We start from the raw sequence: 17,355 nt of genomic DNA, 5'->3' as shown, positions 1-17,355 counted from the left end.
TATTTATTTACAACTGACCCTAGAATCATTTTTGCACTTGCTAGATGCTACAGAAAATGCAAAGATTAAAAGAAATGTGGACTCTGTACTTAAGGAGGCTTAAGCTACGTATACCGTTCATGGCTACCACTATGAAGGATAGCTGCCGCATTACACACTCACATGGTGGGTGCTCTCAGCGTAATGACTTCCCATTTGTGATTCTGAGCAGGAATAACAAACATCACACACTTTTTATGCCACAAGGAGCACCCTATGCCTATCGATTTTAATGAATACTTTAAAAAATGTCATGTGATGGAAATTGTGGCCAAGGAGAAGAAACAAGATATGTAAAATTCTTGAAGCTAGCTTAATGATTTTGAATATCAACTAATATATCAATTTTCCATGCATTGGGCTAGAAAATTGGACAAATTGTAAGAACAATGATCATAAAGCTCAGTATGAATTCATCCAAGACAAATACTTCTTGGCAACGCTCTTTCACATCTGTTAGTGTATTCCTTAAATCATGGTTTGCTAAGTTGGGTCTGGAGTCTCCTGGAAGTCGCTGATAACTTTTGTCTTTGCATCGTCTGTAGCATCTAGCAGGGGGCGAAGATGAAATTATTTCCATAGTAATACAGAAACATCTGTTTGCCTCTCCCTCTCTTACAAGCCTATATGGAATTTTCTGGAGACCATAGGGCATAATCATGTAACAGCTAACGGTATGTGTGCCTGTGTACTCTTCTGTTTTAAATATTTCTTGTTTGAATCTAATATGATCAATTTCTATAGACACAAGCCACATAAGCGAAGTCTCTAATACAGTACATATCGATGGATGAAATCCACATAAATACTCGTATGTCATTAACCCACATGACTATGGTGCTAAGAGTAGTTCCATTTCTTTCTCCCCAATTCATGCAAACCAGTGAGAGGGATGTGGTTTTAGGGATAACCTCTATTTCAGTGACTTTGTCTTCTCATATGTTCCAATCATTCACTAACTTCAGGACTTAAATCACCTTTAGTAATAAACTGTGTTAATGTATTTCATAGGGATTTTGATTTAGCAGATATGCAAAAGGGTCCTTGTATTTGCGTTTCTAACAAACACTCGGGTAATTCTGACCACACTTTGAAAAACACTGAGATAAAGTTATTTCCGGGTAACTCTTCTAAATATGATGCATAGTAGACCTACCATGTGTTCTTCCTTCAATCATGCATATTCCTAGGGAGTGCCATCAGAGTTTATAGCAACTTTATAAAAAACTTTGCAAAAGGTCAAGGTTCACTAAGAATTCAGACAGGACGAAGGTAATGCCAACATACTTGTGACTCGTACACAGTTTGCGCTGACACTGCCACCTCCTATTTCTAGGACAGCTCAGTTAAGTCTTTTTTTAAGTTCACATTACTAAGCCAGAAACATAAATTATGACTTGGGTGGGGCATATTCCTGCGTATCGAGTTCTCCATTTACGAAAAGAGTGTGACTCAATTTGCGCTACCTCATAATAGCAACATGGTAAAGGAGTCCAGGGGTGGACGAGCTCTGAGGAGAATAGGGAGGTGGCCAGTAATATTAGGTTGGTGCAAAAGTAAGTGTGGTTTTTGCAATTATTTTTAACCTTTTAAACCGCAATTACTTTTGTACCAACTAATAGCTTCAGAGGCAGGGAAAGTAGCCCTACTTAGAATTGGAAAGTGTTTCTGCTCCTGGTCTCCTGGTACACTGCCACCGATTCAGGCACGATTATCTGCCTATTCCCACTCTCAGTTCCCACTTAGCTTCTCATTCTTCCCTCTGCCATCTTGACACAAGCATCCACATGGTGGTGACTAAAATGGGTGTAATATCAAACTCCAAAGGACACAAGGACTGAATGAAGCCCCAAGACATGGGTCTTGATTATTAGGATTTGTGGCACAACTTTACCAGGGCCCCAATATTTGCAAAGAACCGGACTCAAACTCTGGGCCTCCTCAGAATATTTTCATGATCTGGGATACATTCTGAGGGAAAGGAGGGGATCAGACAGGAACAATCCTTGAGGATGCAGGTAAGATCTTAGTCTATTCTGGGGAAAGGACAATGTGTTTTTGAAAAGCAATGTTAGACATATTTTGTAAAGTTAATTATTTGTTAAGTGTTACGTAAACATCTTCCACGCAGACATTTCCTTACTACCAAAAATTCAAATGTTCCCAGATAAGAGACACTAAGCCAGAAAATAAGTCACAGTAGGCCTTCTCATTAAAAAAAAATGTTCATTTCTGAAAAGGCAGGAATTATAGTGTACATACAAACTCATTTTCCTGAAAACAAAACAAAACAAACCAAAAAAACTGCTAGCAGTTTTAAGTCTGTCCTTTGTGCCTCAATAAAATAGGCAACTGATTTCCTAAGACAGGAATTTAGGCTAATGCTTATATCAAGATTCTCTTTCCTGGAGAAAAGAAAGTGGAAAGAAAATATAACTCCTGGACACGTGCTGATATGCTGGAAGCCTTTATCCTGGGCACGAGGAAGTTGTTTTGTCTCCAAGTGACTTTGCCCTTCCAGAGCTCTCTGCTGTATACTAGTTCCTGCTTCTCTCTCTGCAGTTTCATAAGGCAAAACATTATTAAATCGACACTCCTTCACATAAAAATGAAATCTAAATTCAAACTGCATCTTTTTCCAAAGACAGCTCTGAGAGTAGGAGAGTGATTACTTTTGGCAATAGCCCTCCCAGAATCTTCTGTGCATCTCACATAGGGTTAATTATGGCAGAATGCAACAGTGATCAACACTTTTGTTCCAGCTGAGAAGAGGCAAAGTCAACACAGGAGCCAACAGTGGAGAGGGATGTGTTTCTGAATGGCATGTGGCTTTGCGTCGTTCCATGCAAATAGGTCCTCTGGTTCAGAGGATGAAACACTGCGATACTCAAAATCCAGAGCTGATTTCTCATTTGGCTCGGGAATAATGAGATTTCATACCCTACAGAGGTGTTGGTGATTCGGGCATCTGTCAAAACTGATCATTTCTAATTTAATTTGCGTGATGAGCTGGCTGAGACCCTACCTTTTGTGCCTGTACATCTGTCGTGATGTGGTCAGCTTCTCCATCCTCAATCTCCCCCATCTTCACGACACTGACCTCTATGGTGCCAACAACTTTGCCACCATCTGAAGTTCTGCAACCGAAAATAAATGAGATGCAAAGGTAAGACTCTTCCCTCTCCTTAAATTACAGTGGTACCCCCATCACCCGCGATTTCGCAGTCTGTGGTTTCAGTTACCCGCGAGCACTGCAGTCCGAAAATATTAAATGGGAAATTCGAGAAATAAACAATTCTTAAGTTTTAAAAATGTGCGCCATTCTGAGTGGCATAATGAAATCTCACCCAGTCCTGCTCCATCCTGCCTGGAACTTGAATCATCCCTTTGTCCAGCAAATCTATGCCGTATGTACAATACATACAGTAAGATATTTTGAAAGAGAAAGAGGGACACAGGCCACACTCACATGACTTTTACTATAGTATATTGTTATAACTGTCCTATTTTATTATTGGTTAGTGTTGTTAATCTCTTACTGTGCTAAATTATTAATTAGTTTTATGATAGGTATATATGTATAGGAAAACTCAGGCATCCATTCGGGTTCTTGAAAAGTATCCCTCACATATACAGGTGGACTACTGTATGTCCAAACATGTTTGTTTCTGAAAACCACTCACCCTGCTGTTTATTTCATTGGTTTTAATTAAACAAATCTGCTTAAAACACATCACAACATATTCATGTTGGTGTCGTTTTTAATTTCAAAAGAAAATTAGCCATGGATTTGCAATGTAAGTGCATGGACTGTCAAAAATGACTTCATGAAGGTGAAAGCTCCTTGTGGCTATTCTGAGTGGCCTCAGATATCGCAGATCAGTGCCCTGTTTGCAACCTCCACCTCTCGACAACAGCATATACCACGGCCCCTCTAAGCCAATTGCATGGGATATTGTGCACATCTATTACAGAAACTACAGCAGAGTAAAACAGAAAAAGAGTGTAAACATCCCTATACTCCTTTATGACCGGGTCATTGGCTACAAAATCTGATTTTGTACCTCTTCCCTAATATCATTTTTCTTTCTAAGAGACTAGGTCAAGAAGATTCTCTCCCAGCAGACATGAGAAAGTTAAGGTACATGAAGAGAAGAAATTAATCATAGGGCTCATTTAGTACAACCCATAACTTTTTCAGATAAAGAAAACGGGACCCCAAAGGATGGAAAACTTGCCCCTAGGAAATGAAGTGGCAAAACCAGAAACCCCGATTTCTATCTTCTTCAAGTCTGTTGGTTATTGAATGACTCTTCTCTATTTAATGATGATGATAATTTTATTATTAAGGTTTTATCATCATTTTTGCCATTAGCATATAAATTTTATGGTTGACAATAATAATGAAAGCTAAGAATAAAATTAACAACCACCACCCTTTGTGATTCTCTAAGTTCTTCCTCTTGACAACAAAATACACAGAATAAATGATGCCAACCAACACTGTCACACATAATATTTTTCCCTGAGCCTTCTTTTGAAAATAGGTATCAAAGTCACCCCATAGTTATGATGTGTTGCTGTAACTTCTGTCTAAATCTAATTGACTAATAATAGTCACATGATACTTAGTTTTCTTTATTTAGCCATGTTCTTTTCTGAAATTTGTTTTTAATTTTAACTGAATACCAAAACTGTCTTTCTTTCAATGAATTCCTTCTAAATGTCACTGTTTTTTATTAGAGGTGTCAGAAAAAAAGAATGGGAAAATTAATATGAGTCGTTTATCAAAATGCTAGTTGAAATAATGAATAAGTTAAGTAACAATTATATTACTAGATCATGAATTATGCTTTTAAGAAAACTGAAACAGAAAATTGATATACATAGCTAATGTCATAATGTAATAAGATTATATACATAAAAAGTGATTTACTTATTAAATAGCATATTAAGATTTCTTACTAAAATATAAAACAAAATGCTTCTTGGCAATTTTTAAATCAGCATAAATCATACTAGTGACTCAATTATCTGAAATTAATATAGAAAACTTAATCACTCATCACAAAGAAGATACGTATATGGATGACAGTATGATCTGTGATTTTGTGGAACTGTATTAGCTCCAATTCTGGGATGGTTTTAGATAATTCATTGTGCCATTTACCAGTTGAAAATGACATAATAACTTGTCATAAGTTATGATGTGACATATCTCTGTACAATTCTTCAGTACCTGATAGTTCAATAAAGACTTTACCAATAAGAACCCTCCTTGGCACTACTCATAATTTTTTCTAAGAGATTTGTAGACTTCTTTCCCCCCCAAACGGATCACTGATAACAATTGAAGATACCTGTTTCTTCTCATAAGAATTGTGTAAAAAATTGTGCTTAAGCAAACTGAGCTAGCTTAATGCAAAGCCTACATATAACCGTCTAAATGTTTTCCTTGAACTACACCAAATAAAGCATGTGATCTGAAACAGAAGATAGGGGTTCTACAGCCTCTCCCAGGACTGACTGATAAACTAATATATGCCATAATGGTGAGAAGTATGAACACAGGAGTTTGAGCTATCTGCTAGGTGCATGACCTTGGGCAAGGAACTTAGTCACATGAAACTTCCTTCATAAAATGGAGATGACAATAACTGTGTTGTAAGGATTACATTAAGTGCCATGATTTATGCAAAGTGCTTGGCACAATGCCTTATACAAGATAAGTGCTTCTTCCTGCTCCCCCCTTCTTCATCCTAGTAGCAGTAGCAATAGCAGCAGCAGCAACAGAATTACTGCTGTCCTTAATGCATTATATTATATTTAATTTGAGTCTCTCCAGAAATATTTCACTAAAATAGGCATCAAAGATTATAGAACAGGATTATAGGACCTCATGGCATACGCATTTCAACAATGATTAAGTGCTCATTAGAGATACAAATCCTTAGTAATAACAGATGATGTTATAAAGCTTACATTCCAAATAATGCAAAGAACACACATGTAGAAATAATTACAATGACAGCGATCATTTCAAAAGTGCCAAAGTAGATGACTGACCCAATGCACTGTAGGGGTAAGCTTCTGAACCATAGTTCTATCTATCCCCTTTTAAAAAAGTATCTGGCTACTTTTTCAATAATTTTTATGCCATTTGGATTTCTACTTCTTTTTATCTCCTATAAGCTTCCAGTTAGTCCCAGAGCAGAATCAAAGCAAAGAATTTGGTTAATCTATTGACACTAGACGGATTCTAGAATCAATTTTTTCCCTCATAAACCATTTTGGAAAGGACACTCTGAGTCCCCTAAAGCATGCCTCTTCATCTTAGATTTGTGGGAGACAGAATGGGGAATCCAGGTTATAAACTAAAGCCTTGAACCCAAGACACCCAGAAGCATGCTTCACCCTGTCAATGAACTGGTACTTAAACTGTAGAGCAGTTTCTCATTTATTTTGTATCAATTTACCACACACGGAGAATGGATAATTGACACTTCTCTCCAATTAGGACAGTCATGATTGAAATATTTATTCCACGGCCCCAAAGTCTGTTTCAAAGATCACTTCATAGCAATTCAGAAAAAAAAAAAAAAAAGAAATCATTCTTAAATGCTTAACAATGCTTTCAACCCAACAGGTTAGGGAGGCTAGTAATAATAGCTTAGCCATTATTCATCACCCAAATTCTACTGAATTTTACGTAATGAAAATTCATTACATCTGTATAAGATATTTTGAAGAGAGTTCTGGACTCAGAACCAAGAAATCCAAATATTACTTCCAGCTTAGCTGCTCGTTAGCTATGTGACCAAGGACTTCAGTTCTCTGGATTTCAGTCTCCTTTACTGCAAAACAAAGGGTCAGTCTTTCACAGCTCCTACAGTATCAGTATCCTCTAACCACCCCTATGATTCCATCAGATCATGGTATCATAGGCTGGAATTCCATCATAGGTGCCATAGGCCATCAGAGGCGGCTACATCCTTGGGAAAACTCTCAGACACATTCTAGCCTCTTGTCCTCACTCCCCACCTTCCTGTGTAACCTTCCCCCAAACTAAACCAAACAAACAAAATGCATGCTCGACGTGGGAAGAAACTTAAAACTTATAGTCCAATAAAAGAGCTAGTTTTTCTTTGTATATCCAATGTATACATATATATTTTACTGGCATTATGGCAACGTACCTTGGTATTTTTATAAGGATACAAATTTGACTGAACCAAGAAACACTTTTCTAAAAATTTATATGGCAATAAGAACAGGTTGTAGTAATAAAAAACTATCTCTATATGAAGAATAAAACAACAAAGCCATTTCAAATAGTCTATTGCCAGGTCATTACCACCAGTTAATGCAGACAGCCGTAAGAGAAGTAAAAGATGGATAGTTCATAGCCGCTTTAGTATTTCAATGCCAACATCAAGTTCCTATTTCCTTCAGCAGATACACTTAAATATTTAACCATGCCAACAAGATAAAAGACAAAGAAGAATAAAATTTTAGCAACACAAATCTACACTTCCTTCTCATTTAGGTTTTCAGCATGTATCACACATTAGTGATTAAGATTGTTTAAAATCTGCCTTTAAAATAAGTCCCCTGCTGCTTCCTAATGAAATATTCAATCTTACATATTGAAGCATACAAACATTTCTAGAAGACTGAAGGAAAGGGGGCAGAAGGCAGTCTTCCAACAAAGGACAATTTAATGACACTCTTCCTCTAAACTTCGTCACCACCTACTGTACCATTCTTAGTCCAAGAAAAGGAAAAAAACAATAAAATCACCTCTAGAAATGTTAAACATGTAAATATCTCCTCTACTTTGGAAATGTCACATACAAACCAACAAATGACTGTAAACCTGCAGGGAAATCCATCATTAGCACTGTCGGTCTCTGTGAATATAAAGCATGTTTGTTGCCATCAGGAATCTTCAGCTGTGAGATATGCCTCGCATTTAGACTGTCTAGACAGGTTTATAGGGAAACAAAAACCTCACCTGGACAGGAAAACCAAGGCCATAAGTAAACACACTGAGTCAGTGAGTGAGTGCGCCCTGATGGTCCTTTTGGTGAACACATTTATCCGGCAATGCTAGGGTTACACAGGGCTCATAAGAGTGAGAGTTCTATTTAAGTATGTAGACTAAACATAAATGTAAGAAGCCATGCAATACTTTCAAGCTGGAACTTGAATAAAACTTTTCAGTAGTTTTTAATGTTAGAACTTACACAGGCTAAGGTTCAGGCCTTGATTTTCTCTTCTTTTCTTATTATATGCTGGCCTTCAGAAATTCCATCCATTATTATGGGATTCAACTACCTCTTCTATGAGAATCTGTCACAATTCTATATGCCCTGCTCTGTCCTGATTTCCTGATGTAGAAACCCCATTTCCCTTTGTCCTAAAATCCACAATTCACATTCTATCAGCTTGAATCCTAAGTTTTCCTTTCCTCAAACCCAGCTCACTCACATCAACAGCATGCCATTCTCCAAAGGTCAAAACCACAGAATAGCATATTCCAGCTCTACTTTTGCCTTGCCCCTACCTTCCAGTAAGTCACCACATCCTACCGATTCTTCCTTTATTATTTTTTTAACATGTGTTCTTCTCCATGAAAACATCCCAATTAGTTTCATCACCTGTTACGTGGCACTTGAAAAATCAACTTCCCATCTTCCAGTATCTTTCTCTCCCATTCCATCCACATCAGGTTTTCTTCTTAAAGCCCTGTTGTCATTATTTTATTCGCTTTCCTAGGTTAAAAGTCCTTAGATGTTGCCGAATGCCTACCCAGAGAGTCTGAAGTAGAGCCTGTCTTTTGAGGCTTTCTATCGGGACTTGTCATGAGTTATGGACAGCTCAGTATCTTTGGTTCAAACGGATCCGTACCATCACACACCATTAAATAATGGAGTATGCTTTAGTGGAAAATGCAGTGGACTTTCATAAAGTTCTTGGTTTATGGTGTTAGCTCTTTATAGTAAACAGCTATGTGACCATGAGCAGACAACTCAGCCTCTATAAAAGTTCCCCAGCTATAAAATGTGAAGATTGTAAACTATTGTACTTATCTCACAAGATTTATGTGACCAAAAAGAAAATACCTTAAGTTGAAATACAAAACTGCTTTTGTGTACAGTAATGAGCACTACAGTTCGATAGTCTGGGCCGAAAAGTTTCAAGAGCCTGTCATGGATATATGTTGACTATCCATTTTTCACTAATTGGCTTGTGGATAAATTCCTCTTAAGTGCTAAATACAGTACTATCCAAATAGAAGTAATTCCCCCAATACAATTAGCTAAAGCAAATCTTTCCATTCATGTGACTCTATTAAAAATACATACATAGTAAGTTATATTTGGAAATGTCTTGTTTCAGAATTAAATGTTAAATTACCATCTCTGTGAATGTAAGAAATATCCATTCAGCAAGTTGAGAAAACGAGATTCGCATCTTGTAAATATTTTTGTCAGGATTTAGAGGTGACCAAAATCATATTAAGATGAAAAGGACACCATGACGAGCCCATCGGCAGGTAAGATGTTGCAGCTAACAGGTAACAAACACACTTCACCCTGCGCTGCCCGCTGAAGGCAGCTATAAAATCTTGACAGAACGCTCACAGCTGCTGTTTCAGGACTCAAAGTAATTAGCACCGGGCACACTGAGGAAGAAAAGCAGAATTTTACTTAAACAGCACTGAAAGAGCAGTGAGTTTACCATTTCTCCTCCCAATCTGCTGAGCACAGCCCCAAGCCCAGGGGTGGGACCTGGGATAGACAAACAGCTCCAGGAAAAGTCCTTTAGTTCTGGCTCAAAGACCAGGAAACAGGTCTTCTAACATTCAGAAGAATGGAGAAATCCATTTTCTTTTCTCCAGTCTCACATGCCCTAGGCCCCAAGTAATCTCAGGGGGATGGAGGGTGGGGTGAGGGGCGGGTAGAAACAAGGGTTTGCACGAGCCTAAAACTATGAAGGAGGAGTTTCCTCTCTGAGCTGTGATTGCAAGGATGTGGACTGAATGTCCTTATTTTTTCTCTCTCTCTGTTCTCCTGCCTCTTGACCCCAGAAGAGGGTGCAGCTGCACAACAGAGGGAGAAATAAAATCCCAGCTTTCCAGATGGAGGATCAAAAAGGGAAGCCATAGGAAATTGAATGTGCTGAGAGCGTGTGGAGAGGAAGGAGCTGAGGAAATGGACTTTTTAATGGTGTTCATGAACTCCTTGGCTCACCCCACGCTGTGCATCTGTGGATCTACACAGCATATCGGAGACTTTGGGAAATAATCTACAGACTAGACTACCCCCCAGGTCCCAGACTGCACCTGGGTGACAAACATGAGGGACAGGTCCGAACGACACTACAAAAGTTTCGAAAACAGAAGTGATATTGAAACTACAAGGTTTCATAGGACACAAGATCAACACACAGATATCTAGTATTGAATAACTGGAAACTGAAATTATATGTAATTTATTAGGTCCCAAACAAATACACGTATTAGGTGTAAATCTAAGAAAAATGTACAAGATCTATATGCTGAAAACTACAAATGCTGATGGAAGAAATCAATATAGGTCTAAACAAATGGAGACCTTCCTGTATTAGAAGACTCAACTTTATAAAGGTGTCAATTCTTCCCAAATTGATCTATAGACTTAACGCAATATTAATCAGAGTACCAGCAAGATTTTTGTAGATATTGACAAGCTGATTCAAAAAGTTGGAAGGAATGGCAAAAGAAATAGAATAGCCAAAACCATTTTGAGAAGCACAAAAATAGAGGAATTGTATCTACTGATTTTAAGGCTTACTATAAATCTACAGTAATTAAAAATATGTGGTATTAGTGAAATGAAAGATATGTTGATTGAGACAGAAGAGAGAGGCAATATGACCAATTGTCTTTTCACAAAGTTACACTCAGTTCAATGGAAAAAGAATCGTTCTTTCAATAAATTGTATTGAAACAATTAAACATCCATTAGGGAAAAGACTGAAACTTTGCTTAAACTTCACAACTGAAACAAAGGTTAAAATGGTTCATAGACCTGAATGTAAAACATCAAAGTATAAAACTTTAAAGAGAAGATAAAGGTGGAAAGTCTGCATGAACTGTGCCTCGTCAAAGTGTTCTTAAATATGACACCAAAAGCATGAACTGAACAAATAATGGTAAGTTGAACTTCATCAAAATTGACTTGCTCTGTCAAAGATACCTCCACGTGAATGAAAAACAGCTACTGACTAGAAGACAATATTTGCAAATCATGTATCTGACAAAGAACTTGCACCCAACATATAAAAAGAGTCTTCAAAACTCAAAAGCAAGACGATGGACACTGTGATTAATAAATGGGCAAAGTTGAACAGACATGTCTCAGAAGAGGATATATAGATAGCAAATTGTCCATGGAAAACTGTTCAACATCACTGGTCATTAGGGAAATGAAAATTGAAAGCACTGTGAGATGCCACTACATACCTTAGAATGGCTGATGACGATATAGAGTCACTGAAACTGGTCGCTGCTGGTGGGGAAAACAGCACCGTGGTTTCTTTTAGAACACACATCTCATATGACCCAGAGATTCCCATCCTAGGTATTTACCATAGAGAAATGAAAATGTGCGGTCTCAGAAAAATGTACACATGAGTATTTTAGCAGCTCCATTAATAATCACTGCAAACTGGAAACAATCGAAACATAACGTGAATGGTTAAGAAACAGTGGTACATCCAGGCCGTGGAATACTACTCAGCAATGTAAGAAAACTGTTGATACACACCATAACATGGATGAATTTCAAGGGCATTAGACCGCATGAATGAAGCCGGTCTCAAAAGAATATATACTGTTTGATTCAATTCATCTGACTTTCTCAAAAGAGAAAAAACTGTGGTGATGGAGAACAGATGTTGGTTGCCAGGGGTTGGCATGGGTGGAGGAGGCATGAATCAAAGGGGTAGCAGAGGAGCATGTCTTTGTAGTGATGAAACAGTTCTGTATCCTAATTATGGTGGTGGGTTTAAGAATCTGTATTAAAATTCATAAGCAAGTGCTACAATAAAAAAATTCAATTTTACTTATGTTAATTTACAAAATAGAGCAAATGAAAAAGGACACAGGCATTTTCTCTGATAATGAATTAACGGCAAACAAAAACAGCCATTTAGTCTAGGAATACAGAAATCAAATTATTAAAAGGGTATCTTCTTCCATGTGAACCAATCTTCTAATTTCTGGCAACGTTTATTTGCAATAGCAAAGTCAGTGTCAATTTATTCCATGCCCTGTGCTTTCAAAATATCTGTCAACATAGAAATGCCATTTATGAGAGAAAAATGTTCCACCTGAACAATGGGGTGCATTTCATCAGAGATTAGAGAAGAAAATGCTCATGCAGCAGGTGTGATGAATTTCATAAGCCAATGATAGCTGTTCATGAGATAAACCCACGGGCCACCTACTGCCTCTATCACTCACATTTAGACATACAAAGAGAAATTACTGTTCAGGCTTTTTGTTGGGTTATTTTATTATATTTATTTGCTTGAATTTTTATTTTGAGTAAGAGAATTAAAAAGATTAAGAAGAAAAGAGCCACTGTACACACAAAGCAGAACCCCTTTGGAGAGAAAGTGAATAGTAGAAAGAAAGAAATTATAAGAGTTCGTACATAGATTTGTCTGACTCAATGCAGACATTTTTTTAAAAGCAAAAAAAAAGCCTTTTAAGACCAGGTGCAAACAATCTTAGTAGACAGTTCAGCAAAACTTTGTTTCTTACTAAAAATGGACATGATACTACAGCAGAAACTCTTTTTGTGAATAGTTTGCAAATGTCATGAAACCAATCAACATGCTCTTAGATGTTTAAATAACAGGCAGGGAGATTTAAAACATTTAACTATTAAATAATTCGCATTAAATACTAGTGGTGGGTCAATATTTAATATTTAAATTTTGAATTATGTATATTTTTATCAGAGCTTTATGTTTTTGAGTTTATGTCAGATTTTTAATAATAGAAATAGTGCAGAGGTTTTGTTTAAAAAGCTAGCATTAAAAGGTCAAAGTTATACAGTGTATGAACATAATTTTGAGCATGATGTATTTCAAACCAGTATAGTAAGAAAGTCACTATGCTTTAAATTGCACAATGAGGCATGCACTATTAAACTGAGCAATTCTCAGTGCCTATATTTTTATGCCTAATTGCATTTGGAGTTGTTATTCAGTTAGAAAACCTTGCGGTTTTTAAAACATGTTTTTCTTTATTTTCCTTTAATATGACAACATTTTTAACCAAAAAAGGAGTTTCCAAATCATAATCTTCCATAGAAACATAAAAATAAAATCAAAATAACTTTATTCAATACATTAATTCAATTACAAACATTTAGTAAGTACCTACTATGTTGTCAAGCACTATCCCATACACAAGAATACAACAGAGAGCACAAAAATCCGTGCAGTCATGGAGCTGGAATTCTAGAGACAAATAAATGACACATCAGAACATGGTAAATGCCATGCAGAAAAATTAAGCAGGGTAAGAGGGTGGGTGAGTGCTGCTTTGGGGTTGCTACTTTATATTCAGTGGTTTTGAAAGACCTCTCTGATAAGATACTATTTGAATAATAACATAAAGAAGATAAGGAAGTGAACTATACATCTTTTGGGGGGGAGGGTGATCTTTTCTGACAGCTGAAGCAGATTGTCCAAAGGCTTTGTAGGGAAACATGGTCCTTATATTCAAGAGAAAGACACTAATGTGGCTAAAGCAGGGTAGGTGGGGAAGAGAGTACTAGATGACTAAGTCAGAGATGTATGCATTAGCTTTATATTGCTGCATAACAAGTGACCATAAATTCAGTGACTTAAAATTATACCATTTATTTTCTCACAGTTTCTATAGATCAAATGTCTGGGCCGGTTCCTCTACTCAGGGTCTCGCAAGTGTGAAATAGAGATATAGGCTATTCTCATATACAGGCTCCAGGAAAGAATCCCCTTATTTCCTAGATCGTTGAAATTGTTGGTAGAATGTATTTCCTCATGGCTGTAGGACTGAGGTTAGTTATCAGCTTTAACTATCTTTGTTATTTAGTTAACTATCTTTGTTAGTTATCAGCTGGGATGTCACTCAGCTCTTAGAAGCCACCCTCAGGTTCTCACCATGTGGCCCTCTCCATAGGCAGTTCACAAAATGGCAGTGTGCTTTTTCAAGGCCAGAAGGAAAATTTCCTTCTCCAATGGACAAAGATAGTGTTAGTCTGTTTCATCAGATACCCAGTGAAGAATGTGTTTTAAGGAGGGAGGGACGCACTGTGCAGAGAAGCCAAGGAAGAGGAACATCGAGAATTGTCCACTGGATTTAACAACATGGAAGCCATTCACTCCTGATCATGACAAGAGCTATTCAGGTGACATGACAGGGATGAAACCTGATGAGAATGGGTTCAAAAGACAATCATAAGAATTAAGTGGAGACAGCTCCTAAAATGGTTCTTCTATCAGGAAGAGCAAGGAAAAGGAGCAGAAGGTAGAAGGAGATTTGGGAGATTCGGCGGCACTTTTTCTGCTAATAGACATGATCTAGTGGTGAGGAAATACTTTATGATACAGGAGTAAAGGGGGATAATTGCTGGAGTAATGTCTTGGACAGGTGAGAAAAGATGGAATCCAAAAGACGAGGAGAGGGATTGACTTTACACATGAAGCAGAGTTCATCTATAATAACAGGAAGGAAGGCAGACAAGATGCTGGTAGGGTGGTAAATAAGGCATGGGAAATTATCAAAGTCCTCTTCTCAGTGAAACAGAAACCTGATAAATCAGCTGAGAATGAGGAAGAGGGGAGATATTTTGGAGGTTCTGGGAACCAAATAATGGTCCAGGAGAGTGGAAGGGCAAATGGACCAGGGAAATCTAGGACAATAGAGTGTTAGTGAGGGTACCCATAAAGTTAGGGGTCATGAACCCTAATGAAACCTATAAGCATGGATATCAGGTTATCCTAGCCCACACAGCTGCAAGGATACAAATATGAAGCAGATGAACAAAAGGTTGGATTTAACCACTAGTAAAAAAAGAGGGACATGGGAGTTGAGGATGTATGCAAGGAGATTGTTTTATGATTTCCCAGTGATGGACCATGCAACCTCAACTGGATAATAAGCAAAGAGTAGATATGGGGCAGAGGGCTGTGACGGGTAAAGACATGATTTTAGGATCGAGGACGTGGTATAATCAAGGAGCAACAATAAGGAGCATACTGGAAAGATAGCAGATGGAAATCAGAAAATAGAATACTTAAAATTAAGACTCTGGAGTGGTGGCATTAACAGCATAATCTAGGGAATGACCACGGGAGTGGGTTGCAAAGTATGTTAGAGAAAAGCCTGAAAGGCCAATGAACTGCAAAGATCACCTACGTGGCTATGGAATCACAAAGTGTATAAGAGGAATAGTGCTGAAGAGAAACACAATGAATTGCAAGTTAAAATCCTCATGAGATGATAGAAGGTGACATCTTTTGGTCAACACAAGAATGCGGAAATCCAATGGAATGTCTGAAGCCATGAGCCTAATCCAGGGGAATTTTGAGAGGCTATTAATTGTACAGCAGGTATAACAGGCAGCCACTTGGCAGGGCTGCAGGAGAGACAGCCAGATTCCAGTTAAATAAAAGGAAATGATTGAGGATAGGGGATGGGTCTGAGGAGGGACCTCGGGTATCAGAAGAGAGTCTGGGGAGCAGAAGGCACTAGGGCCAGAGTAGGGAGTGGACAAACAAGGAAAATGATGGGCAGCCATGTAGATGAAGTATTTCTGCATGATGACCAATCACCCAAGAATGAGTAATGGTTATTGCCACAATAAGGAAACCCAGTTTAGCTAAGCAATGTATACACAGGCAGACAGGAAGTACAGATTTTAAAATACTATAAAACCTAAAATTTTCCATTTCTGATTTTAACTTGTTTGGCTACACAGTCTTGACACGGCATTACTAAATCACCCGGTAATTATTTTAGAGGTCAAATGTGACTGATTCACAGCTAAAGCAGTCTAGATAGAACCATAAAGATTCCTACAGAAATTTTTGTTAAAAGAAAGAAAAGCAATTAAAGAAAAATTCAAGACATTCTGCTATATGGAAATAGCATGCTGCTTTTATTCATGCTAAATAGAATCTGAATATCAACAGGAATAAGTCAAATGTCCTACACCAGTTTTTCAACACAAAGTGCATGAGAAAGCCATACTTTTTATCCAAATATCTCCCCTTGAAGCACTGTTTTAAAATTTCTGATTATAAGAGAGCATATCTATTAGTAATTAAACGGTCTTTATCACATCTCTAACAAAGAATCCGTATAAGAAAAATAACAGATTTTGGTATTTGGCAGGCTGAGGGTCTCACAGGAAGTAAAAACAGTAAAAATTAAAAGTCACAGGATTAAAATGTTCAGTTCAAGAGTGATTGCTATCACTCTTGTAAATTTTATCGTTCTGTAAATGTTTTGAGAACTAAGCTGAAGTTTGTGTTCCAAATAAAAATTTTACTAGCTTTAAAATAAACTTGGATGCAGCTATCTTCTCTTTTATTCTATTCTAAGATTAACTCCTCTGACCTCAGTATTAGGATTGAATAAAATTGGAGAATGCTTAAGCAGAAAGTAACCTTAACTCATCCAATTCATTGTGTAGAAACCCAGAGAGGTTAGGTGAAAGGCTCAAGGCCACCTCACGAGTCATCAGCAGTGCTGGGATTTGTCCAAGAACAGTAATAATCACAAGGTCCATCTAATTTTTTTAAAAACTTACTTCTGAAAACCAAAAGATGAAATAGTGGTAATTTACTGTATGATTGATGGACTGATTGACTGCTTGGTCAATAAGTAGTAAGGTTACCCAACTTCTGTCTGACTTTGCCACAAATCAGAGGTTCCCATGACCCTCGTCTTGGATTTGATCATTTGCTAGAACAGCCACAGAACTCAGGAAAGCACTCATGTTCACCAGTTTATTACATTACAAAGGGTATCATAAGGGATACAGATGGACACGTAGGTGAAAAGATATACAAGGTGAGCTCTGGAAGGGTCCTCAGTGCAAGAGCTTCTGTCCTATAGAGATGGTATAGTGGCCCTCTCACTACATGAACGTGTGCCCCAACCAGAAGCTATCTGAAACCCGCACTTCGGAGATTTTTATGGAGGGTTCATCACATAGACATGATCAATCGATCATTCACTCAATTTCCAGCCCCTCTCCCCTTCAC

At 37.6% G+C, this 17,355-nt stretch overlaps 1 protein-coding gene across 8 annotated transcripts in view; it reads right to left on the bottom strand.

Moving 5' to 3' along the window:
* Positions 1–17,355, bottom strand: part of INPP4B (inositol polyphosphate-4-phosphatase type II B) — a 579,259-nt gene that overhangs the window by 166,643 nt on the left and 395,261 nt on the right. For 7 of the 8 annotated variants that reach the window (XM_074338475.2, XM_019730782.3, XM_074338478.2 and 4 more), the window contains one exon: positions 3,065–3,176. In XM_074338475.2, the coding sequence (XP_074194576.1) occupies positions 3,065–3,176 (112 nt within the window). Of the gene's footprint in view, positions 1–3,064; positions 3,177–11,548; positions 11,569–17,355 lie in introns of those variants that run through there. The other variant, XM_074338476.2, reaches the window with a different exon arrangement.

Source organism: Rhinolophus sinicus, chromosome 15 (genome assembly GCF_057876585.1).
Source record: "Rhinolophus sinicus isolate RSI-liver-muscle chromosome 15, RSI-T2T, whole genome shotgun sequence".
In the NCBI taxonomy this organism is placed as follows: domain Eukaryota; kingdom Metazoa; phylum Chordata; class Mammalia; order Chiroptera; family Rhinolophidae; genus Rhinolophus; species Rhinolophus sinicus.
The sequence above is the reverse complement of the archived record's forward strand: the minus strand, read 5'-3'. Positions and strand labels throughout refer to the sequence as shown.